General features: G+C 37.6%; 1 protein-coding gene across 3 annotated transcripts in view; it reads left to right on the forward strand.

The window, feature by feature from the left end:
* Positions 1–25,280, forward strand: part of FTO (FTO alpha-ketoglutarate dependent dioxygenase) — a 410,833-nt gene that overhangs the window by 135,064 nt on the left and 250,489 nt on the right. For all 3 annotated transcript variants that reach the window (XM_030924926.1, XM_010358289.2, XM_030924927.1), the window contains exon 4: positions 3,188–3,331. In XM_030924926.1, the coding sequence (XP_030780786.1) occupies positions 3,188–3,331 (144 nt within the window). The remainder of the gene's footprint in view (positions 1–3,187; positions 3,332–25,280) is intronic.

The raw sequence follows: 25,280 nt of genomic DNA on the forward strand, positions 1-25,280 counted from the left end.
GTCAAGCTACACACCTTTGTGAGTTCTTTTCTGGTCCACGAGCTCTAGTTAGCAAATTCTGGTATTTTCAAGTATAACAGTGTATTATGTGTCAATAAGAAGTGCCTGTAGAATGTCATCAGATATGGATAGCAAATGTCTAGCACTGGTGCTGCCACTCACTAACCCTTGTAGTGCCCATGACAGACATCAGTAATTGATCATAACACTCTTTCCTGCTGAGCTAAGAGCAAGTTTCAGATTTCTTCACTAGGGCTCCAAAAAGCTGCAACCAGCCAATCAGTCATGTCCCCTGATATAAAGGTATTCATCATTCCCATTCTAGAGGTTTCTAAAAAAATGTTTTTTTAATTAACCTAGGAAATGACTTTGGACTTTTATTGTTATTCTTCAAAAAAGAAAAACCCAGTTAAAAGATGCTCTTAATTAAAAAGTACTTGAGAAAACATGTATTAGAATGGCAGGTATGAAAAAAGGTAAGATTCTGTTAATATGGCAGTGTTAGATTTTAGACCAAACTAAGGGGACTAAAGAGTATCCAAAGTAAAATGTATCCTTAAAAGTCTCTTAGCAGCATTCCTTCCTTACAGAGACCATGAGCTTGGCTTTCTGATTTGTTCATTTTCAGCATGCCTAGTGCAAATTAATGCAAATGAATAGTTATAAAGGGGAGTTTCTTTTTTTCCTTCCTTTCACTGCCTTTGACCCTTCTGCACAGTTGGTGGTAGAGTACGACATTCAGAATTTAGGTGCCATCTGGGATGCACGTATTTTTTAAATGGTTTATGTGATATGTACATGATACAGCCAAGGAAAGCATGCTTTATTGTCCATTTTGAAAGCTTTGCATCTTTTTGTCTTCCTGCATTACTTCTTATTCTACCCTCTGCCAGTCTAAACACTGTTGTCTTTCAGGTTTGACCTTCTCTAAGAGTTCTGCTCTAATTCTGTCGTTGAACCTCTGTCTTCTCTAAACTTCTTTAGTACTGAGGACTGTACTAGTTTAGCAGCAATGCCATGCTTTCTTATGTCCTTTGGTTTTAAATTTGAGGCATTTTTGTTTTTTTCTTCCAAATTAACATTTTCTTTCCCTGCCATCTAGCACGAGGACTGTGAATGGTGTGATCTAAAAGAACATTTTGTTTAAGCAAGCCATGGTGTTCATTGAATGCCTTCTCTGTGCCAATCACTAGGGCTATAATTGTGGATGAAACAGAAAAACAGACTCTGCCCTGGAAGATCAGAGTCTAGTACAGCAGTTTAAAGTCTGATGGAATTTCAATTTAAAATGTCCCCTTCATGGTAATCAGTGATGCACATTTACAGCTCCACTAAAAGGAAAAGCTCCAGTGGAGCATAGCTCTGTTTCAGTCACTGACATATCCCACATGCCTGGCACAGTGCCCAGTAAATAGTAAGTGCTCAATAAATAATTATTAAATTAGCTTTTAAAAGTTTTCATGTAGGGTTATTCCTGCAGGGCTGTGATTATAGGCAAATCATAGTGTGTACACCTTCTACTTTTTTTAGTATGTCTCCCACTCTTGCACCCCAGAAAAATCAGTCTTGAGTATCCTTTCAGAAATGTTGTATTCCAGTCTTGTGTATCCTTCCAGAAGTATTATAAATATTATATTATTATCCTTCCAGAAAAATCAGTCTTGAGTATCCTTCTAGAAATATTATATGTGCTTGATATTTATTTATTTATTTACTTATATTTATTTTGAGACACAGCCTCACTCTGTTGCCCAGAATTGAGTGCAGTGGTGCAATCACAACTCACTGCAGCCTCGAACTCCCAGGCTCCAGCAATCCTCCCACCTCAACCTCCTGAGTAGCTGGAGCCACAGGCAGGTGCCACCATGGCCCACTAATTTTTTTTTACTTTTTGTAGAGATAGGGTTTCACCATGTTGTCTAGGGTGGCCTTGAACTTCTGAGCTTAAGCAATCCTCCTGCCTTGGCCTCCCAAAGTTCTGGGATTACAGGTGTGAGCCACTGCACCCAGCCTGTACTTTGTTTTCAATATGAGTATAGCCTATTTATTTTTTTCTCTGAAAATATATTAGATAGTTCCATATCTGTATATAGTCATATTATTTTTGGTGACTACGTAGAATTTTATTGTCTGGAGAGATCATAATTTATTTAACCAGAAACCTACTGATGAACATTTGAGTAATTTCTGATCTTTTGCTCTTACAAGCAATACTACAATAAATATACTTGCTCAACAGTCATTTTAAACCCCTGAAAGTAGGACTTTTCGTATACATTCCTAAAAGTGCAATTTCTATAAGAGTCAAAGACCTTATGCATTTGTAATTTTGATAGTATTGCCAAATTGTCCTCTACAGAGAGTGTGTGCCATTTTACTGTACTCTTACTAACACTGTATTGTTTTCAAACTGATGTTTTCTGATTTGATAGGTGAAAGTTCACCTCTTTTTGGCTTTAACATGCATATCTTCTATGTGAATAAATTGGAACATATTTGTATATGTTTATGAGCTAGTTTTATTTCCTTTTATGTACTGTGTCTTTATAACATGCTCAGTTTTTAATTTGTCTGTTGGCCTTTGTCTTATTGATGTGTTGTTGCTCTTCATATATTTAGAAAAACATTCCTTGGCTATTCTTGCTTGTTTATATTTCCATGTATATTATAGAAACAGCTTTTCTAGTTACTAACCCCACTCATCTAAAAAACGATCCCTTTGGTCTTTTTATGTATATTATGTCAAATTTCTAGATGAATTTAGAAAGTACTGACATTTCTGTGATGTTCAGTCTTACTTCCTAAGAACATAATTTCTCTTTACATCTGTTTTTTATTTTCAAAAAGTAAAACAAAATTTTTTAAAAATAGAGATGGGGGTTTTGATTTGTTGCCCAGGCTGGTCTTGAATGCCCGACTTTAAGCGATCCTACCCCCGTGGTCTCCCAAAGTGCTGGGATTATAGGCGTGAGCCTCCACACCTGGCCTATTTAAGGTTTCTTGATGAAAAAATTAATGACATGTTAAAAATAAGCTAGAATATCTTTTTAAAAATATGACATAAAGGGAAGATATATTTCATTTAATATTCGTATTTTATTAAAATGTCAATTCTTTCTAAAATAACAGTTATAAAATTCAGAAGCTTAGATTAAACATTTCCTTTCTGATCATTCTCTTTTGGCAGGCCCTGAAGAGGAAAGTGAGGATGACTCTCATTTCGAAGGCAGAGATCCTGATATTTGGCATGTTGGTTTTAAGATCTCATGGGACATAGAGACACCTGGTTTGGCGATACCCCTTCACCAAGGAGACTGCTATTTCATGCTTGGTAATCTTTGGAAAATCAAAATTATATTGAGACTCTAGTGTCTACATTTAGATTATTGGATATCTATTTTGAATATGTCTTATGAAATAAACTTTTGGAGTATTTTCTATTAATAGTGAAACTTCTTTATAAGAACATGTAACTAGGTTTTTCTTTTTTGAGATATTGCTAAAAATTTTTTTTTTTTTTTTTTTTTTTTTTTTTTTGAGATGGAACTTCACTCTTGTTGCCCAGGCTGAGTGCAGTGGTGCAATCTCTCTGCTCATTGCCATTTCCACCTCCCGGGTTCAAGCGATTCTCCTTCCTCAGCCTCCCAAGTAGCTGGGACTACAGGCACACACCACCACACCCAGTTAATTTTTGTATTTTTAGTAAAGACGAGGTTTCACCACATTGGCCAACCTGGTCGCGAACTCCTGACCTCAGGTGATCCACCCGCCTTGGTCTCCAAAAGTGCTGGGATTACAGGCGTGAGTCACCATGCCCAGCCCTAAATTTTTAAAAGTTGTTTTTCTTTTTATTCTATGTCGATGCAGAGTTCCTCAAATATGCTAAACAATTTTCTGGATTTTTTATCAAAGGTATTGAATTATCCAAGTCAAATTATAACTTTAAAAAATATTTTCCTGGCTGTATTAGTTTTTAGTAGAGTTTTTTTTTTTCTTTTTCTTTTCTTTTTTTTTTTCCTAGTTTTGAATGTTGTTTCTTCTCAGGAACAGCTGACCTGACAATGGGGCCTTTCTCTCAACTTGTCATTTAGTGCTTTGGGAAGCAGTATCTCAGCTGTGGTTAGGCCAGCTGAAGGTGTGGAGTTTGTGAGCCTTTGTTTTTTTCTTCTTTGCTGTAAGTTTTTAATTTTGTTTTTGGACTTTCTACTTGTTTTCCAATGCACGATATGTAAACAGTATCCTTTTTTACTCACAAAGCTTCTCAGAGTTTATTCTGTACTTGGCTCTAGTTCCTGATTATTTGGGGTTTATCTCATTCCTGTCTACCTGGAGAAATCTACTCATATGTTGCTTTTGGAGCCAGGAAGAACCAGGACTGAAGCCCAGTATTTATGATAAGAGTTGATTCCCAGTTGATTGGGTATTTTAGAGTCCACTATATTCCAGGTACTGTGTAAGGTTCCAGGGGAGATATTGGAGGTGGATGAATCTTGGTTCTTGCCTTTTGGGAATTCGGAGTACGGAATAGCTCTTTAGGCCATTCTGCCACTAAGCATTTTCCAAATTTTAGCTCATTGCATATCAGCTTCAAGGTTTTGGTCACATTGGTGTGCTTCTGCTTAAATAAAGTAACTTTTAATCTTTCACTGAATTGAATTTATTTTGAAAGGAGATTTTACATCACTATCTTAAATGGAAATCCAGTATCACTAGGAATAATTAGAAGGGCTTTAGAAATATAAATATAGAGAAACCAAAACAGTACTAAGGGCCTGCTACTTTTGTGTGCTGGAGATCCTGAGTCTGAGTCCTATTCTGTGTTTCTTAAGAGAGGAGATTAGTAACAGAGAGGTGTTAACTGTATAGTGGTACCAGTCTGAGACTTTCTTCTTAACGTCTGCAGGAGGATTGGGGGATCATTGTGTAGGGACTCTTTCAAGTAGTGTGATTTAATGGCACTTAAGGCAATGTCCCTTTACCTCTTAAATACTTCTCATGAGGAGATTCCTTCATTTCTTGAACACTGATCTAAGTATGCCCTTCATCTCTTGCCTTCCATGTGAACATTGCTTTGCAGTTTACACATCAGTTTCACACAGGCAGCCCCAATCTCCTGTCAGCTTTGTGAGGGAGATGGCAGAGACTGTTCTTTTTTTAAGTGATCTTCCTAAAGTCACTCAGTTAGGAGATAGAACAGGGACCAGAATGGGTGGCAGGCATCTTATGCAGGTTTTTCCTACTCTAAATGGGGCTATTTCAACCTGATCCCAATACACTGAAATCTCTATGTGGGAATGGTTTTAGTGTTAAGGTTCTCTCTTCCCCACTGTCTCTCCTGCCTGATCTCAGGAAGTAAGTTTATTTTTTAAAGTCCCTACCCCATCATTGAGTTTCATTTGTAGGTAAACATTATTTCGTTTTTTTTTTTTTTTTGTACCACCCAAATACAGATATTCGGCGTGAGTCTTAATAGATATTAGTATCAGCCAGTAAATCACTTTCCTTTGGATACTTTGTTCAGAAGTTTCTATTAGCAATGTATATCTTTCAAAGAAATAAGAGCCAGAATGTTATCTTTTAAAATAGCTTTTAAATTTTTTAAAAGATAAAAGTGGCTGGGTGCTGTGGCTCACACCTATAATCCCAGCACTTTGGGAGGCCGAGGCAGGTGGATCACCTGAGGTCAGGAGCTCGAGACCAGCCTGGCCAACTTGATGAAACCCCCTGTCTCCGCTGAAAATACAAAAATTAGCTGGGTGTAGTGGTGCATGCCTGTAATCCCAGCTACTTGGGAGGCTGAGGCATGAGAATTGCTTGAACCCAGGAGGTGGAGGTTGCAGGGAGCCGAGATTGCACCACTGCACTCCGGCTTGAGCGACAGAGCAAGACTCAGTCTCCAAAAAAAAATGTATATAAGTACTCTAAAAATTCAGCTGTATTCCGTATATTTAATAACATCTTATGTGTTCTTTTCTGATTAAAAAAGCAATATGTGCTTATTTGAGAGAAAACCTCTAGAAAAAAAAAAAAAAAGAAAGTCTGAAATGAAGAAAGAATATAAACATCATGTTAAGGCCTGATTTAATATATTTCTTTTCAGTCTTTTTCTGTACATATATGTCTGGAATTATAGTAGTAATATGAATAAAAACCAGATTTACTGGGAATTAATGACAAACATTCTTTTAATCTTCTCAGCAATCCTGAGAAGCAAATATTAGCTATACTGCAAAAGAATAAATTGAGGTTAAATTTATGTAGTTACTTAACCATGACTGCACAGCTAGTAAGAAGCATGGATTGTATCTTGTCATCTTATCCCACTTGGAGTCTGACATCCCATGTCAGGCCACCCCTCCTTCTCCCTTAGGGATGCCCTCCTCACCTACTCCCCACTGAACCCTGCTCAGGGTTCCTGTGCTTTCTTCCCACCTGGGCATGATGCCTCTGTCTCACCTAATGGCTTTAAGACTAAATTGTTTAGGAAGGGAAGAAAAGAAGTTAATGATATTCTGTTTGTTTCTTTTCTATTCTTCTTAAGGTTATGGGTTTCTTGGGGTTTAAGAACTGGATTATAGGCCAGGCGCAGTGGCTCACACCTGTAATCCCCACACTTTGGGAGGCTGAGGTGGGTGGATCACCTGAGGTCAAGAGTTTGAGACCAGCCTGGCCAACATGATGAAACCCTGTCACTACTAAAAATACAAAATTTAGCCGTGTGTGGTGGTGGATGCCTGTAATCCCAGCTACTCAGGAGGCTGAGGCAGAAGAATTGATTGAACCCGGGAGGCAGAGGTTGCAGTGAGCCAAGATCATGCCATTGCACTCCAGTCTGGGCAACAAGAGGGAAACTCCGTCTCAAAAAAAAAAAAAAAAAAAAAAAAAAAAGAACTGGATTTTAATGAAAATTTTAAATAATGACATTATTCATTGGATTTTTGTGTTATAATGAGTATACACTGTAAAATATACATTGGGTCCCTTGAGCTATTGTGCATGATAAACAGAAGAAGTTAGTGTTATTTTATAGGAGCTGCTATCCAAGACATAATATAAAATCCACTCTTGATTTCCCATGTCTTATTTTTAGATGTAGGTGATAATAGTTGGTATCCTACTGAACTGTGCCAAACACAGCACAATATATCTCAAAGTCTGCACTTAGAATATATATTTTTATTAGGATGTCATATTTGATTTCTGAAATGAATATTCCTAAAGGAAGATTCTTTTTTAAAAAATTCAAAAGTAAAGGCAACCATGGTCTAATGCTGCCTTTTCTGTTTACTTTTAAGTCCAAATAGCACAAGGAGCCCCATGGGGGAGGAACTTCGGCCCCGTGCTGATATCTGAAATCTGAACTTCATAGCACTTATGAAAAGGAAACAGTTTAGCTCAATTTATAATAATATATTGGTCTGCAGAGGAAGTGCAGGCTGAACCCTGCTGTCTCAAGTAAATACTCCAGGGGTGTCTGATGGGGAACGTGTCGGGTGCCTGTAATAAATCCACTGCCCATGGAAGTGAGTGAAGTCCTTGTTGGCAGTGCCTGAGGACACGCTTAACTGGGGTTGTCACGGTTTTACTTTTAAATTGGAATCTTTGCCCTAATCTCAGAGTTAGACATGACCAGATTTGCAAACAGATTTACAATTTTCACTAATTTTCCAACCAGGACTTCAAAACACACTCAGAGAAAAAAAAAAAAACACTCTGGTCTTTCTCAGAGTAGGATGATTTACTTTGCCACAGATGTTTTCCATAGACTGAATGTAACCAGGGAGTTAGGGACTTAAAAGTGGCTTGGAGACAAACTGTGGGTTTGTTTTTTGTGGAACAGATTATACAGTTCAAGGGACATCAACAAAATTATGTTTATTAACCAGGAGCTGGGTGTGGAGGTGGGATGTTTCAGGACAAAGGTGAGTGCTAGGTAAACATTTGGGGCAAAAGCCCTCTTTTCCCCCCTTAATTTATTATTGTTATTCTTTACATGTCACCATTGATGACTCTATTCTCTCTGCTCTATTTACTTTTGTTTCTTAAGCCCAACTAGATCTCACTTTCAAGTATTTGCTGTTACTATAACAATCAACAGTTTCAAAACTTAAGTTGCCAGGTAAAAGTTCCACTGCGAAAACAGAAAACTGCAATAGAAATGTAAATGCATAGTCCTTCTTTTTCGGTTTTTCTTTACCTTGTCAACAGTTTAGGGTAGAGTAATGAAAGGACCATATTATTTCTATCAGGTAACTGGGTCCCAGACTCAATACATTGTCAGTTGCCTGTGTATTGCTAGTGCCTCTCTGAGTCTCTGCCTTCACTGTAAAATGGGAGCTTAATGATTCTTCCTTCTCAGAGTTTTTGGGAGTACAAATGAGAAAATGTATGGGAATAGGCTTTGCAAGCTATAATTTGAAAGTGCAGACTTATGAAGGGTGGGAACTGGACCATGGCATATTGGAGAACCAATGAGACGACTGGGTGATAGAAGAATGCTGAATGCTGTTTTCTTATCCAGCTTCACGCCCAGAGTTTTGTCACCTTCGCAAAATACCATTCCATATGTGTATTTGCCACATACAGGAACTACAAGAAAGGGAAGTTTTACCAATGGATTCTCAAGGGTGAGAAGAGTTAACATCTCGTCTGTTGGTTATTGGAGCCCTGTAGTAATCAGTCTTACTTCGGTTGAGGCCAGCTTTACTTTTAGAGCCTGGCCAGTAGTTTTTTACAGATTAAGTTCACCTTCCTTGAAATACCTATGGCTTAGAGGCAGCAAGAACCAGAGCACAGAAATATTTGATGTGGTCTAAGCTGTAAATTGCCATGCTTCTATTTTTTGACTCAACATGGCCACTCTCATTGGAGTGTCTAGCCCTGTGAGCAGGAAGAACAGAGGCCTCCAGGAGTTTAGACTCGTAAGCGGGAGCTCCCTTGGGACTGAGCATGGAAACTGTGGTATCTTTGTAAATCCTCCAGGTGTCCCTCAGTTTTGCCCTGATTTAGACATTTTATTCAAAGGAAAAAGCTTTTGTTATTTCTTTCTCTGACCCCCTTCCCTTCCTCCCCAACCTCTGAATGACCAACTAAAGTAAAAAGTACATATAATTTATGGCTTAATCATAAATTTAAAATAATTATACTTTATTACCTCTCATGGGTCTTGAAATGTAGGTGCTATGTTCTGCTTTCTGCCGAGGCAAGGGAATAATACAGAAACCAGTAATAAATTATAACTTCAGGCTGCAGTTGGTAAGCTTGAGGAACTGCTATTTAAGTGGAAAGTGCTCGAACAGCCAAATGAGCACCTGTCATGTTTATTTTCACTTTGAAAAGTAAAACATGACAGTATAGTTTCCATTGCTTGTCCAATATGAACTTCTGGCATTCTTGTTATCTTCTCAGGAATTGCACTGTTTGCTTCTTGTGTTCATTTTTTTTTTCCAGGGGTGAGGATGTATCTCTCCTTCTGAAACTTTCACTCTAAAATATGCCCCCAAATACTGACATTTTCAAACTTGTGCTTTTTTACTTGATACCTGATTTTTTTTTTTGTATTTAATAGGGAGAAGGTCATGACTTGTGAAATTTACTGGAAGGATAGGGATCTGAGCAGGCTCCTGAGTACTTGAAAGGCTTTATCTACCTCTTATACTTTTTTGTCACATCCAGGTTTTTGCTCATTTCTCTATCATTTGGTGTCTTGAACTTTACCTGAAATGCATGTCTTGAGTGCCTGCTAAGGTCCAGGCATTGTGCTGGCAGATTTGATGTATTTTTATTTATTCCTTATTACAGGACTAATAAATAGTAGACTCTCATTCTGACACTCACTTTTTTTTTTCCAGAAAAAAAAATTAATGGAGATTGATTGCTAATGGGTAAGAGCTGCTTTTAAGGCTATGAAAATGCTCTAAAATTAGTTTGTGGTTATGATTGCACAACTCTGAACGTACTAAAATACATTGAATTATATACTTTCTTTTTTCTTTCTTTTCTTTTTGCAGCTCTTGCTCAAAGGAGAATTCGATATTTAAAATGAGTGAATTGTATGGTATATGAATTAGATCTCAATAAAACTCCAAAAAAAAGAAACTAAAGCTTAGAGAAGTATAATGTCTTGTTCAAGGTGACACTACCTGTTGTGAAGCTTTTGTCCAAATTTTTCTGAGACCAAAGCTATTCTTTCTTCCACTGACCCATGCTATCTCTACTAATTTTATAGTCACGGTATCCTTTTTCTTTAAAAATGTAGGAAAAAATGGCTGGGTGCGGTGGCTCATGCCTATAATCCCAGCACTTTGGGAGGCTGAGGCGGATGGATCACTTGAGGTCAGGCATTTGAGACCACCCTGGCCAACATGGTGATACCCAGTCTCTACTTAAAAAAAAAAAAAAAAAAATTAGCCAGGTGTGGTGGCATGCACCTGTAATCCCAGCTACTCAGGAGGCTGAGGCATGATAATCGCTTGAACCTGGGAGGCAGAGGTTGCAGGGAGTCAAGATTGCGCCACTGCACTCCAGCCTGGGCGACAGTGAGACTCCGTCCCCACGCCCCCCCAAAAAAAGGAAAAAAATAATTAAACGACTAATACGTGAACACACATGTATTCTCATTCTAACTTTGTGGAACTATATGAAATAAAATGTAGACATTCTCTTTCACCTTGCTTTCCTATCTGGTCCTTTGTAAGCCTTAACATAAATGTAGTTATGTTGGCATATTTAAAATATATGTTGTTGCTGCTGCTGTATTTTTAAAAAACATAAATGATACTTTATTATAAATATTACTCTAGTATTTGTTTTTTGTACTTAGTATGTGCTGGAAATTTTTTTATGGTAGTATGTCATTCATATTATTCTTATTATAAAAATACTACATGCACGAGGAAATGAAAATTGAAAGATTTAAAATGGAAAGTTGAGGAAGATCTAAAATGGAAAGTGAAAAACTCCACCTATCCCCAAGTTCCATTCCTTAGAGGTAACTGCTTTTCACTGTATTTGCATTTTATTCTTTGATTACCTCCCTAACCCTTAAACATATATATACTTGTACTTTTATTTCTTTATCTAATAACTTAAAGCACTCTTGTTTGTTGATCCATTAAGAATGACGGAAGCAGGCAGATTGCTGGAGCCCAGGAGTTTGAGACCAGCCTGGGCAACATGGCAAACTCTGTCTCTACAAAAAATGCAAAAAAAAAAAAAAAAAAAAAAAAAAAAAGCCAGGTAAGCCAGGTATGGTGGCAACCGTCCATAGTTGCAACTATTGGGAGGTTGAGGTGGGAGGATCACCTGAGCTCGGGAGGTTGAAACTGAAGAGAACTGTGATCACACCACTGCACTCCAGCCTGAGTGACAGAGCAAGACCCTGTCTCAAAAAAAAAAAAAAAAAAAAGAGTTGTGGAATTACTGTTCTGATACTACCTCTCACTCTTGCCAAATTTGGCTAGTTAACCTTTACCTTTAGGGGTTTATTTCCTTAATTACTTTCCTTTAGGACCAGTTGATAAATACATTCTCTTGAATTTTAGTGTGTAGTATGGGGAATTAAAGTTCTCTTTCAGCCATATCATTACTTTGACATGATTGAGGTTTACAATTTTACATACAGATCTGTAATTTTGATAAGACAAGCATGCTTATAAGTTGATCTGAAATTAGAAGGCCGGTACATAATGATGTTGATGTAAGTGTTGTTTATTGCAAAACCAGATAAGAGTGATGGAATTAATAGGTAGAAAACGTAATCTACTATAACCATCCAACCAGTGCCAGTGAATGAGGAGTACTGCACATGTCAGGTCAAGATTTTATACTTCATCAAAAGCTCAAAATCACACTACATTTTAGCTTGCTTTGTATTTGAATCATAACTTTATTGTGTAATTTCCCTCTCCCCTTGGAATTTATAATTGTCTTTTTTTACTCTTACTGATGGAAGAAGCATGCTATAATGATTGCTCAATGTCACTAGATGTTTCGTCATGTGACTTGTTCAATGTTTGATAAATACTGGCTTCTTTAGACCCCACCTACCACAGTTATCATACTGGGATTTCTTCTCATTGAACACCTTTGCAAATTCCATTAGAACATCATTTTAGGCCAGGTGTGGTGGCTCACACCTGTAATCCCAACACTTTGGGAGGCTGAGGCAGGTGGATCACCTGAGGTCGGGAGTTTGAGACCAGCCTGGCCAACATGGGAAACCCCGTTTCTACTAAAAATACAAAAATTAGCTGGGCATGGTGGCAGGCACCTGTAGTCCTAGTGCCTGTTTTAGTTACTCAGGAGGCTGAGGCAGGACAATCACTAAGGCAGGCAGTGGTTTCAGTGAGCCAAGATCATACCATTGCACTCTAGCCTGGGTGACAGAGCAGGACTGCCTCAAGAAAAAAAAAATTTTTTTTAAATTTCAGTAGCTTTAGGGATATAAGCAGTTTTTGGTTCCATGGATGATTTGTATAGTGTTGAAGTCTGGTATTTTAACGTACCTGACACCTGAGTAGTATACATCTGATAAGTGTTTTTTTTTTGTTTTTGTTTTTGTTTTGTAATCTATCACCCCCCTCCCACCCTCCTTTCTTCTGAATCTCTAATGTGCATTGTACCACTCTCTACACCTTCATGTGCCCATAGCTTAGTGCCCACTTATAAGTGAGAACATGTAATATTTGTTTGTCCAGTTATTTCACTTAGAATAATAGCCTTCAGTTTCATCCATGTTGCTGCAAAACACATGATTTCATTTTTTTTTTTTTTTAATGACTGAGTAGTATTTCATGGTATGTATACACATCACATTTTCTTTATCTACTCACCGGTTGTTGGGCACTTTGATTGATTCCGTATCTTCGCTATTGTGAAATGTGCTCCAATAAACATATGTGTGCAGATGTCTTTTTGATATAATGACTTCTTTTCCAGGTAGATACCCAGCAGTGGATTGTTGGGTCAAATGGTAGAGTTACTTTTAGTTCTTTGAGAAATCTCCATAGTGTTTTCCATGGCGGTTGTAGTAATTTACATTTCCACCCCCAGTGTATAAGCACTCCCTTTTCACTACCTTTCTAGCAACATCTGTTATTTTTTGACTTTTTAATAATGGCCATTCTGGTTAGGATACGGTGGTATCTCATTATGGTTTTAATTTGCATTTCTTTGATGATCTGTGATATTGGGCATTTTTTTGTATGTTTGTTGGCCATTTGTATATTTTCTTTTGAGAAATATCTATTCATGTCATTTGCCTACTTTTTAATGGAACTATTTGTTTTTTTTTTTTTTTTTTTTTCTTGCTGATTTGTTTGGATTCCTTATAGGTTCTTTGTCAGATGCATAGCTTGCAAATATTTTCTCCCATTCTGTAGATTGTCTGTTTACTCTGATAATTATTTATTTTGTTGTGCAGAAGCTTTTTAGTTTAATTAGGTCCCATTTATTTATTTTTTTTGTTGCATTTGCTTTTGGGGTCCTATTCATAAATTCTTGCCTAGTCCAATGTCTAGAAGAGTTTTCTTCTAGAATTTTTATGGGCTCAGGTCTTAAATTTAAGTCTTTAATCCATGTTGAGTTAATTTTTATATATGGTGAGACACAGGGATCCAGTTTCATTCTTCTACATGTGGCTATCCAATGTTCCCAGCACTGTTTTGAATAGGGTGTCCCTTTTCCAGTATATGCTTTGTTGAAGATCAGTTAGTTGTAAGTATTTGGCTTTATTTATGGCTTCTCTATTTTGTTCCATCAGTCTGTATTTACTTTTATACCAGTACCATGCTGTTTTAGTTACTACAGCTTTGTGGTATAATTTTAAGTCAGATAATGTGATGCCTCCAGATTTGTTCTATTTGTTTAGGATTCATCGGCTATTCAGGCTCTTTTTTGGTTCCGTATGAATTTTAGGATTTTTTTTTTCTAATTCTGTGACAAATTACATTAGTATTTTGATAGGAATTGCATCAAATCTCTTAATTTGTTTGGGCAGTATGGTCATTTTCATGATATTGATGATTCCATACATGAGTGTGGATTTCCATTCATTTGTGTCATCTGTGATTTCTTTCATCAGTGTTTTGTAGTTTTCTTTGTAGAGATCTTTGACTACCTTGGTCAAGTTTATTTCTAGGTACTTTTTTTTTTTTTTTTTTTTTTTTTTTTGTAGCTATTGTCAAAGGGATTGAGTTATTGATTTGATTTTCAGCTTGGTCATTGTTAGTGCATTGCAGTGCTACTGGTTTTTGTACATTGGTTTTGTAACCCAAAACTCTACTGAATTTGTTTTTCAAATCTAGGAGTCCTTGGAAGTGTTGTTAGGACTTTCTAGGTATACAATCGTATTACTGGCAAACAGAGATAGTTTGACTTCCTCTTTTCAATTTGGATGCCCTTTATTTCTTTCCTTTGCCTGATTGCTCTGGCTGAGACTTCCTACCAATTCCACTTTTACTTGGATCACTTGTGTTTCTCTTTCTTAGAATTTTCTAAAAATTATACCGTATTTTAGATTCTTCCAGGCAAGGGCTGTTTTAGCTTTGTGTCCTGTACAGCACCTAACACAGTACTTTGAATATGGCTGGTGATTACTAAGTAATTGTTGAACTAATAAGTGAATGAATGAACCGAAGATTGGCGTTGTTTTTTTTTTTTTTTTTTTTTTCATTTCATTGTAGTGTGTCTTTGTTATACAAGCAAAAGGAAGTATTAATTCTATCCTTGAAAGCCCCTGACTGGGAAAGGTTTTGAAATTCCTTCTCAAACAGATGGCCATTCACCTAATGCTTGGAGATTACCAGAGACAGAATTTAGAATCTTCCATGGCAGCCTATTCTTTTTCACAGTAACTCATGCTTCACTTCCTTACATCTAGTCTAACCACATGACATCACAGAACTTTCTAAAGTGACACAGTATCTGGATCCATCTGTACATTCTCTTCTAAATTTTTTATAAGAAAACCATCAAAGGTAAAAATAATGTGTTGGTTTCTTTTAAGCTGAGGAGGAATGTTTTACTGTGCATTTTGAAATGTTTTTGTTCTCTCATATTTCATCAGTTAGAGTCACACTGTTTGGGGGTAATTCTGTATCTGAATTTGGTGGTGGAATTTTTCCCATTGGCTAGCAGTCTTCATGTTCCCTCTTTGGCCACCTGTCTATTGAACATAATTCCCAAAGGCATGAGCTACAGGAAATGTTTTTTTTTTGTTGTTGTTGTTGTTGTTTTAGGTCTTTATTTAGGTTGTATATCCTGTGTGTGTTACTTGCCACTCCTGTAAAGACAGTGGAAGAATGACTGTGAATGATGCCATTATTTTTTTCAGTCGATCCTTATTGAAGGTTTGAATTTAGGACTAGGCCGGGAATTAGTTTGACTTTCCTCATCCAGTCAGTCCCTGCAGCACATTTCAAGGTCAGACTATATACCTCATGCTGGATGGTTCCTTAGACTTTGTAATCTAAGCCCAATACAGTTTTTTGTTGTTGTTGTTCAGGGATACTTATTTACCAAATAAATAGGACAGCGCACACCCATCAGTCAAGGTGATAAGAGCTTTGGCTACTTTTATAAATCTTACCCCTAGATATAATTTTCTATGGGAGTGAAAACTTTTATAAAAACAATTGGGAGACCAAGGCAGGTGGATCACTTGAGGTCAGGAGTTCGAGACCAGCCTGGCCAACATGGTGAAAGCCTGTCTCTGTTAAAAATACAAAAATTAGCTAAGTGTGGTGGTGCGTGCCTGTAATCCCAGCTACTCAAGAGGCAGAGGCAGGAGAATCACTTGAACCCAGGAGGCAGAGGTTGCAGTGAGCCGCGATCACACCACTGCACTCCAGCCTGGGCGACAGAGCCAGACTCCATCTCAAAAAAAAAAAACAAGCATGGGGGGAAGATGATCTCAAGGTACATAAGATACATACCTAAAGGTACAAAGATATAAATCATAGTCCTTGGCTAGTTCATTATAGTGGTTTTGTAGTCTGTCCTACAATTGGTTGGGGTAACAACATTTTTTCTTATTTTTGTTCGCACTGCTCTCTCTACCCCCTCATCTAGGTATGTGTATAGCTCATTTATTTAGGGGTGATGTTAAAAAAATTGAATGCCCTTAATGGCAAGGGAACCAACCATTCATTGTGGATGCCACAACTTTTTCCCCTGTGGACTGTAGTTATTGGTACAGAAGTATTTTTTTTTCTCCCAGCTTTTATTTCAGGTTCCGGGGATACATATGCAGGTTTGTTACATGGGCAAATTGCATATTGTGGGGGTTTAGTATACAGACTATTTCATCACCCAGGTAATAAGCATAATACCTGATAGATAATTTTTTGATCGTTACCCTCCTCCCACCTTCCACCCTTAAGTGGGACCTAGTGTCTGTTGTTCCATTCTTTGTGTCCATGTTTCCTCAGTGTTTAGCTCCCACTTATAAGAGAAAACATGCAGTATTTGGTTTTCTTTTCCTGCATTAATTCACTTAGGATAAGGGATTCCAGCTGCTTATGTCTAGAAAGCTACTAGTAGACCTAAGCTTTCTGACTCTCTCTCTCTCTCTCTCTCTCTATATATATATATATATTTTTTTTTTTTCTTTGATACAGAGTCTTGCTTTGTCACCCAGGCTAGAGTGCAGTGGCACAATCTCGGCTCACTGCAACCTCCGCCTCCTGATCAAGCAATTCTTTGCCTTAGCCTCCCGAGTAGCTGGGATTACAGGTGCCCGCCACCACACCTGGCTAATTTTTGTATTTTTAGTAGAGACAGAGTTTCACCATCTTGGCCAGGCTGGTCTTGAACTCCTGACCTCATGATCCACCCACATCAGCCTCCCAAAGTGCTGGGATTACAGGTGTGATCCACCACACCCAGCCTCATATATATATATATATATTTATACTACACACAGTATGTAGAACCTTGCACATAATAGGAACTTACCACATATTTGGAGAGAACATCCTTTTTCTCTCTCTCCCAGGTATTAGCCAGAAACCATAGCTATCTTTCTTAATTGCTAATGCAAAATTGGATATGAGATAGGATGCGTAAAGAAGGAGGTCAGAAGACGTAGAAACAGAAATTAGAGGTTCGAATGGCTTCTTCTGTTTCATTCATTAACTTTGAGAGATTCTGGTCCTCACGGTTCACAGTTTAGTGGAACTGTGGGCCGAAGTGATAGCTCTGCACATACAAAGGGGGAAATGGAGAAAACCATTTAATCATCTTTTCTGTCAGTCTAACCTCTCTCCGTTTTCATTTTTTTTTCTGTCAATCTAACCTCTCTCCCTTCTCATCTTTCCTTTTCCCCAACTCGCTGTACACTGCAGTTTCCTGGGAAGAATTACAACTTGTAGGAATAAAAGAGAAAGGTAGCCCTGGCTAAAGTGGATTGATCTTTTTGCTTATTTAGAAAGCAAAAATCGGCCAGGCGAGGTGGCTCATGCCTGTAACCCCAGCACTTTGGGAAGCCAAGGTAGGCGGATCACGAGGTCAAGAGATCGAGAGCATCCTGGCCGACATGGTGAAACCTCATCAGTAAAAATACAAAATTAGCTGGGCCTGGTAGCACATGCCTATAGTCCCAGCTACTTGGGAGATTGAGGCAGGAGAATTGCTTGAACCCGGGAGGCAGAGGTTGCAGTGAGCCAAGATCCCACCACTGCACTCCAACCTGGGCGACAGAGCAAGACTCCTTCTAAAAAAAAAAAAAGGAAAAAAAAGAAAAAAACAAAGCAACAAAAATCAATTATTAACCTCAAGAATCTATTCTCTTCAAAACCCATCAGCAAGCTAAGCATTCCACAAAAGTTAATTTTAAAAAAAGGGGAAAGGGGAAGTTATGTACCTTGAGATTATCTTTATCTCCATGCTTGTTTTAATGACTTTTCACTTCCATGGAAAAATTTTATTTTGGGGAAGATTTACGAAACTAGCCAAAGCTCTTACCAATTTCACTGATCACTGTTTACTGTCCTATTTATTTGGTGAATGAATCACCTCTTTTCTGAGAATCTCTTCATTGAACATTTCCATTTGAAGCTTTAAAACATAATATACTTATTTTTAAAGTTTGTATTGCTTAATTTAAAAGTAATAATATATCATCCAGTCAGTGAAGGCATCAGTTTAAGATGGATTCCAATTTCAGAGATGTTAAATATGAAGCAAAAATGTCTACCTTGGAACTGATGAATTAGGGTACATGCTCATTGTAGAGAATTTGCAAACTATAGAAAAGTGTAAAGAAGAGAAAATATTATTTATAATTATTTGGTCTAATTCCTTCTAGTTTTTTTTTCTATACTTAGTAATGTGTTTATCCTTTGTTTATATAAAATTAATATCATGTTGTATAAACATTTTGCATCTTTTTTCCCTGATACTTTTATATTTTGAGCATTTTTTTTCTTATCAGTAAACAGTTCTTCAATTTGATTGTTTAAAACTGGTTTAAAAATTAATCCCTTACTTATATCAAGCAAGATGTCAGAATAGCACTTGTCTCTTTATAGAAACATCAATTTGAACAACTATCCATGCACAGAATATCTTTATAAGAGCAAAGGAATCCAGGTTAAAGACTACATTGCCTGGGTGGAGCACAGAAATAAGAAAGGACACATTGAAGAGAGTAGGAAGAACAGTTTCAAATTACCTACGTCACCTCTCCCTGAAGCCTGAGCAGCACAGTGTCAAGAGGGATACCTTTTGTGTAGGGGAAGGAGAATGAAGTGAGCACCCAACTTCTCTGTAAACTAAGCAAGAGGCCCACCCCAGTGAACCCCAGTGCTAGGGTGGCCTCCAAAGACAAAGGCTCCAAGCCTACTGTAGCACCAGGTATGCCCTCATGGACTCAGGCTCCAGGTCAGCCCTCGAAGCCCCAGAATCCAGGACTTCCCATATAGACCCAGTCTCCAGTGGACTCAGGATCCAGGCCTGCCTCACAGACTTAAGCTTCAGGACTGTGTTAGCACCAGCTCACCCCTGTGGATACAATTGCCAGGCCCACCCCAGTGGACCCAGGATCTAGGCTTACACCCACAGACCAACATTCTAGGCCTGCCGTTGGGGATGCAGGGACCACACCCACCCAGGTGAACTTAAGCTCCAAGTGTGCCCTAGTGGACCCAGGTTCCAGGCTCCTCCCAATGGACCCAGGTATTAGGGCTGCCTGCCTGCTGATTTAAGCACCAGGCCAACTCACCTAAGGAGTCTAGCAACAAGCCTGCTCATGGACTCCACTAGATGGCCCACACATAATCTCTGGATGGGGTGACTGTTGAAAGGTTTTCCCAGCTGAAGCTAGCCTGGAAGAGGTTCCTACTTCTTCAGATGTTCAGACATCAACACACAGCCACAAGGATCATGAATAATCAGGCAAACATGACCAAAGGAAAAAAAATAAAACACTAGTTATTGACTCTATAGAAATGGAGATCTATGAGCTGACACATAATTTAAAATATTGTGTGCTGAAGGACAGTATGACTATAATGAAAAATTCCATAGAGAGCTTCAGTAGCAGAATCAATGAAGCAGAAGAAAGAATCAATGAGTTTTAAGATAGGACATTTGAAATTGCTCAGTCTGAATCACCAAAAAGAAAGAAAACAAAGCTTGTGGGACTTACGGGACATCATCAAGTAAATTCATATATACGTTATGGGAGTTACAAAAGGAACAGAGAGATAAGTAAGGAGCAGAAACCTTATTTGAAGAAATAGTGACAGAACACTTCCCAAATCTGAAGAGGGAAATGAATATTCAAATCCATGAAGACCAAAGAACCCCAAATAAATTAATAATAAAGTCAAATTCACCAAGACATATTATAATCAAATTTTCCAAGGTCAAAGACAAAGAGAAAATTTGGAAAGCAGTAAGAGAAAAGTGGATTATTATATATAAGGGAACCCATGTAAGATAATCAGTGGATTTCTCAGCAGCAACCTTGCAGGCCAGAAGTGAATGGGATAATGTATTCAAAATGCTGAAAGAAATAAGACTGTGCCAGCCAAGAAAACCAAACTGGCAAAGCTATCCTTCAGAAATAAAATAGCAAGATTTTCCCAGACAAACTAAAGCTGTGGGAGTTCATCAAAACTAAACCTGTCTGTAAGAACTGCTAAAGGTTGTTCTTTAAGTTAAAATGAAAAAGTCCTAACTAACATGAAAACATACGAAACTGTAAAATTCACTGTAAAGGTAAAAATATACTCAAATTAAAAATACTCTAATATTGTGATGGTGGTGCATAGATCATTTGTAACTCTATCAAAGTAAAAAGTGAAAAGTATTAAAAATAGTTGCTGCCACAATAATTTTTAATGGATGCACAACATATAAAAGATGTAAATTATGACATCCATAACATAAAATGTGAGTGGACAAGTTGAAGTGTAGAGTTTTTATATGCAGAGTTAAGTTGTTATGAGCATGAAGTAGACTGTTATTACTATAAGGTGTTTTATGTGGGCCTTATGGTAACCACAAGGAAAAACAAAAACACATAGTAGATTAGTAGATACACAACAGGTAAAGACAAAGGAATCAAAGCATACCACTGAAAAAAATCCTTAAGTCATAAAGGAAGACAGCAAGAGAAGAAAGGAGCAAAGGACGACAAAACAATCAGAAAACAATTAACAAAATGACAATAGTATTTACCTACCAGTAATGACTTAAATGTAAATGGATTAAATTTCCCAATCAAAAGACGTAGAGTGGCTAAATGGATTTAAAAACTAAGATTAAATTATAGAGACTCACTTTGGCTAAAAACACACATAGGCTGAAAATAAAGGGATTGAAAAATATTTTATGCAAATAGTAACCAAAAGAGACTGGCCATACATATATCAGACAAGATAGACTTTAAGTCAGTAACTGTCACAAGATACAAAGAATTTCATTATGTAATGATAAAGGAGTCAGTTCATCAAGAAAATGTAACAATTGTAAAGACAGTTGGCCCTTGAGAATCATCGGTGTGAACTTTGTGAGTTCACTTATATGCAGATTTTTTCAACCAAACACTGATCGAAATTGCAATATTAACGGGATTAGAAACTCACATGTATGGAGAGCCAACTTTCCATATACACAGGTTCGGCAGGGCCAACAGTAGGACCTGAGTATACACTGATTTGTGGATACACACACAGTCCTGGAACCGATCCCTCCTGTATACCAAGGGATAACTGTATATATGCACTCAACATTGGGACCTAAATATTTAAAGCAAATATTAACAGAACTGAAGGGACAAATAGCGATACAGGAGCAGTAGGGGTATTGAGTACCACATTTTGGAAAATCAGTAGAAATCCATTCAGAAAATATATAGGGAGCCAGCAGACTTGAACAGCACTACAGACCAAATGGACCTAACACATATACAAAACATTCCATCCTACATCAAAAGAACACATTCTGTTCAAGTGCACATGAAACATTCTCAAACATAGATCATATGTTAGGCCACAAAGTAAGTACTAACAAATTGAAGAAGACTGAAGTCATATCAGGCATCTTTTTTGACCACAATGATATAAAACTAGAAATCAATAATAAGAGGAAAATTGGAAAATCCACAGTGACGTGGAAATTTTCTTGAACAATCAATTTGCGAGAAATGAAGAGGGAAATCAAATAATCTTTTGAGACAAGTGAAAATGGAAAGACAATATCCCAAAACTTATGGGATGCAAAGATATGGAAATACAAAACTTATGGAAAAGCAAAAGTACATGTATGTGATTGCATCAAACTATCAAGCTTCTCCACAACAAAGGAAACAGCAGCAGAGTGAAGAGACCACCTATGCAATGGAAGAAAATATTCGCAAACCATGCATTTGATAAGGAATTCCTATCCAAAATATGTAAATAGCTCATAAAACTCAATAGCAGGTTAACAAGTAACCTGACCTAAAAATGAGCAAAGGACTTGAATAGACATTTCCGAAAAGAAGACATGTGAATGCTCAACATGTATATGAAAATGTGCTCAACATCTAATCATCAGTGAAATGTAAATCAAAACCATGAGATATTACTTCGTACTTGTTAGAATAACTATTATACAATAGACAATAGATAACAAGTGTTGGTGAGGATGTGGAGAAAAGGGAACACTTGTACACCATTGGTGGGAGTGTAAATTGGTACAGCCATTGTGGAAAACTGCATGGAGGTTTCTCAAACAGTTAAAAATAGAATTTCATATGACCCAGCGATTCTACTTTGGGATACATATCCAAAGGAAATGAAATCAGTATCTAAAAGAGATATCTTTATTCCCATGTTCATTGCTGCATTATTCACAAAAACCATGATTTAGAAACAACCTAAGTATCTGTTAACAGAGGAATGAATAAAGAAAATGTGGTAAGTATATCTATATATCTACATCTACACACACATACCCACACATATCCACACATAGTGAAATATTATTCAGTCTTAAAAAAGAAGGAAATCCTGTCATGTGTGACAATGTGGATTAATCTGGAATATGTTATGCTAAGTGAAATGAGGCACAGAAAGACGAATACCACATGATCTTACTTATATGTGGAATCTAACAGTGTTATAAATGCACAGAGTTGAGTGGTGGTTTCCAAGGGTTTGAGGGATGTTGGGTAGATGTTGGTCAAAAGATACCAAGTTTTGTTTATGCAGAATGAATAAACTCTAGAGACCTAATGTACAGCATAGTAACTGTATTAGTCTGTCACATTCCTCTGAAGAAATACCTGAGACTGGGTCATTTATAAAGAAGTTTCATTGGTTCACAGTTCCCCAGGCTGTTCAGGAAGTAGGATGCTGGTATCTGCTTGGCTTCTAGAGAGGCCTCATAAAATTATGCTGGAAAGCAAAAAGGGGGAGTCAGCACTTCACATGGCCGGAGCAGGAGGAAGAGAGAGTGAGGGGGGATGTGCCACACACTTTTAAACCACTTGATCTTGTGAGAACTCACGGTCATGAGAACAGCACCGAGAGGATGGTGCTAAACCATTAATGAGAAAACGCCTCCATGATCCAGTCACCTCCCACCAGGACTCACCTCCAACCTTGGGGATTACAGTACGGCATGAGATTTTGTGGGGACACAGATCCAAACCGTAGCAGTAACTATATTTATTAATACTGTATTACATACGTGAAATTAGCTAAGAGAGTAGATCTTAAATGTTTTTAGCGCACATACACACACACACACACACACACACACGATTACTGTGAGGTCATGGGTATGTTAATTAGATTGGTTTTAGAAGTCATTTCACAATGTATATATATATTAAAACATTACATTTTACACTGTAGATATATAAAATTTTTGTCAATTATCCTTCAGTAAAGTTCAGAAAATGTTTTAAATCACAAAATAATCTACTTTGGTTATTCAAGTTTTTTGATATTTTGTGTATTGCTACAGTGAACCTCTTTGTATATATATCTTTATTTCCCCAGGAAATATTGCTAGAAGTTGAATGCCTTGGTGAGGTATTATGGTGTGAACATTTACACAGTACATATTCTATTGTCAGGCTGTTACTTAGAGACATTTTTATTTTCATTCCTACCTGCAGTGTATGAGATGTGATCGTCAGTTACTTCCACCAGCCTCCTTTACCCTACTCTATACAGTGCTAAGCGTTACAATTTACAAATATTTTTGCCAATTTGATGGGCGAAAATATGCTATTATTTTAAATTTCGTTTCTTTATTCATGAGGTTGAACATTTTTTATTTTTATTGGCCACTGTTTACTTCTTTCTGTTATTCATTGGCTGATCGTATTTTGCTCATTTTTCTGTTGAGGAGTTAGTGTTTTTCTTAACATTTACTTTATCCAACCTTTCTGCCCACTTCCCAGGTATTTTCTTATACCCAATTTTCAGTTTTGTACTTAGATTTTTAATATTTATTTTAGGTGAAACATCTTTCCATTTAAGTCTTAACTGTAATACTTGCATTAAATTAAATAACAATATATGAAATTATTTAACTGCGTTTATGCTTACTGCTAGCCTTTTTGTACTGTGATTTAAAAAAAATTCTTGATTGTTCTCTTGGTCAGCCAAAATGTAATTTCTAATAATATTCATGAAGACTAATAGCAGGGAAGTGGTCGTGGCATATTCTTTGAGTCTTTGCATTATGGAAGAGTGACGACTTCCTATCCTTTCATTTGTAAATATCTCTTTGATTGGCTATAGGATTATTGAGCATCAAACTTTCACCCTTAAAACTCTATAGAGGCTGGGTGCAGTGGCTCATGCCTGTAATCCCAGCACTTTGGGAGGTCGAGGTGGGCGGATCACCTGAGGTCGAGAGTTCAAAACCAGCCTGGCCAACATAGCAAAACACAATCTCTACTAAAAATACAAAAATTAGCCAGGTGTGATGGCACATGCCTGTAATCCAAGCTATAAGGAGGCTGAGGCAGGAGAATCACTTGAACCCGGGAGGCAGAGGTTGCAGTGAGCCAAGATTGTGCCACTATACTCCAGCCTGGGCGATGAGCGAGACTCCATCTCAAAAACAAACAAACAAACAAAAAAACCACCACCAACAACTCTATAGATATTGTTCTGTGACCTCTGATATTTGATGTTGGGAGATGTCTGAGGCCATCTTCATATAGGATTTCATTGTGGTAAGCTGTATTTTCTGTTTGGACATTTGTAGTATTTTATATTTAATTTCTTAACAGAATATGTTTATGTCCTTGCTCAACCATTTCATAGTGCAGACTCTGGTCTTTTCACAACCTTGGAAAACATTCTTCTAGTGTTTCTTTGATTATTCTTATATCTTTCTGTATCTTACTTTTTTTTTTTTTTTTGAGGTGGAGTCTCACTCTGTCGACCAGGCTAGAGTACAGTGGTGTGATCTCGGCTCACTACTAGCTCTGTCTCCCAGGTTCAAGCAATTTTCCTGCCTCAGCTTCCCAAGTAGTTGGGATTACAGGCGCCTGCCACCATGCCCGGCTAATTTTTTTTGTATTTTTAGTAGAGACAGGGTTTCACCATGTTGACAGGGCTGATCTCGAACTCTTGGCTGGCCTTAAGTAATCCATCTGCCTTGGGCTCCCAAAGTGCTGGTATTGCTGGTGTGAATCACCATGCCTGGCTTGTATTTTACTTTCTTTCTCTTTTTTTTTTTTTTTTTTGAGATGGAGTCTGGCTCTGTTGCCCAGGCTGGAGTGCAGTGGCGTGATCTCGGCTCACTGCAAGCTCTGCCTCCTGGGT

This window comes from Rhinopithecus roxellana, chromosome 20 (genome assembly GCF_007565055.1).
Source record: "Rhinopithecus roxellana isolate Shanxi Qingling chromosome 20, ASM756505v1, whole genome shotgun sequence".
Taxonomy (NCBI): Eukaryota; Metazoa; Chordata; class Mammalia; order Primates; family Cercopithecidae; genus Rhinopithecus; species Rhinopithecus roxellana.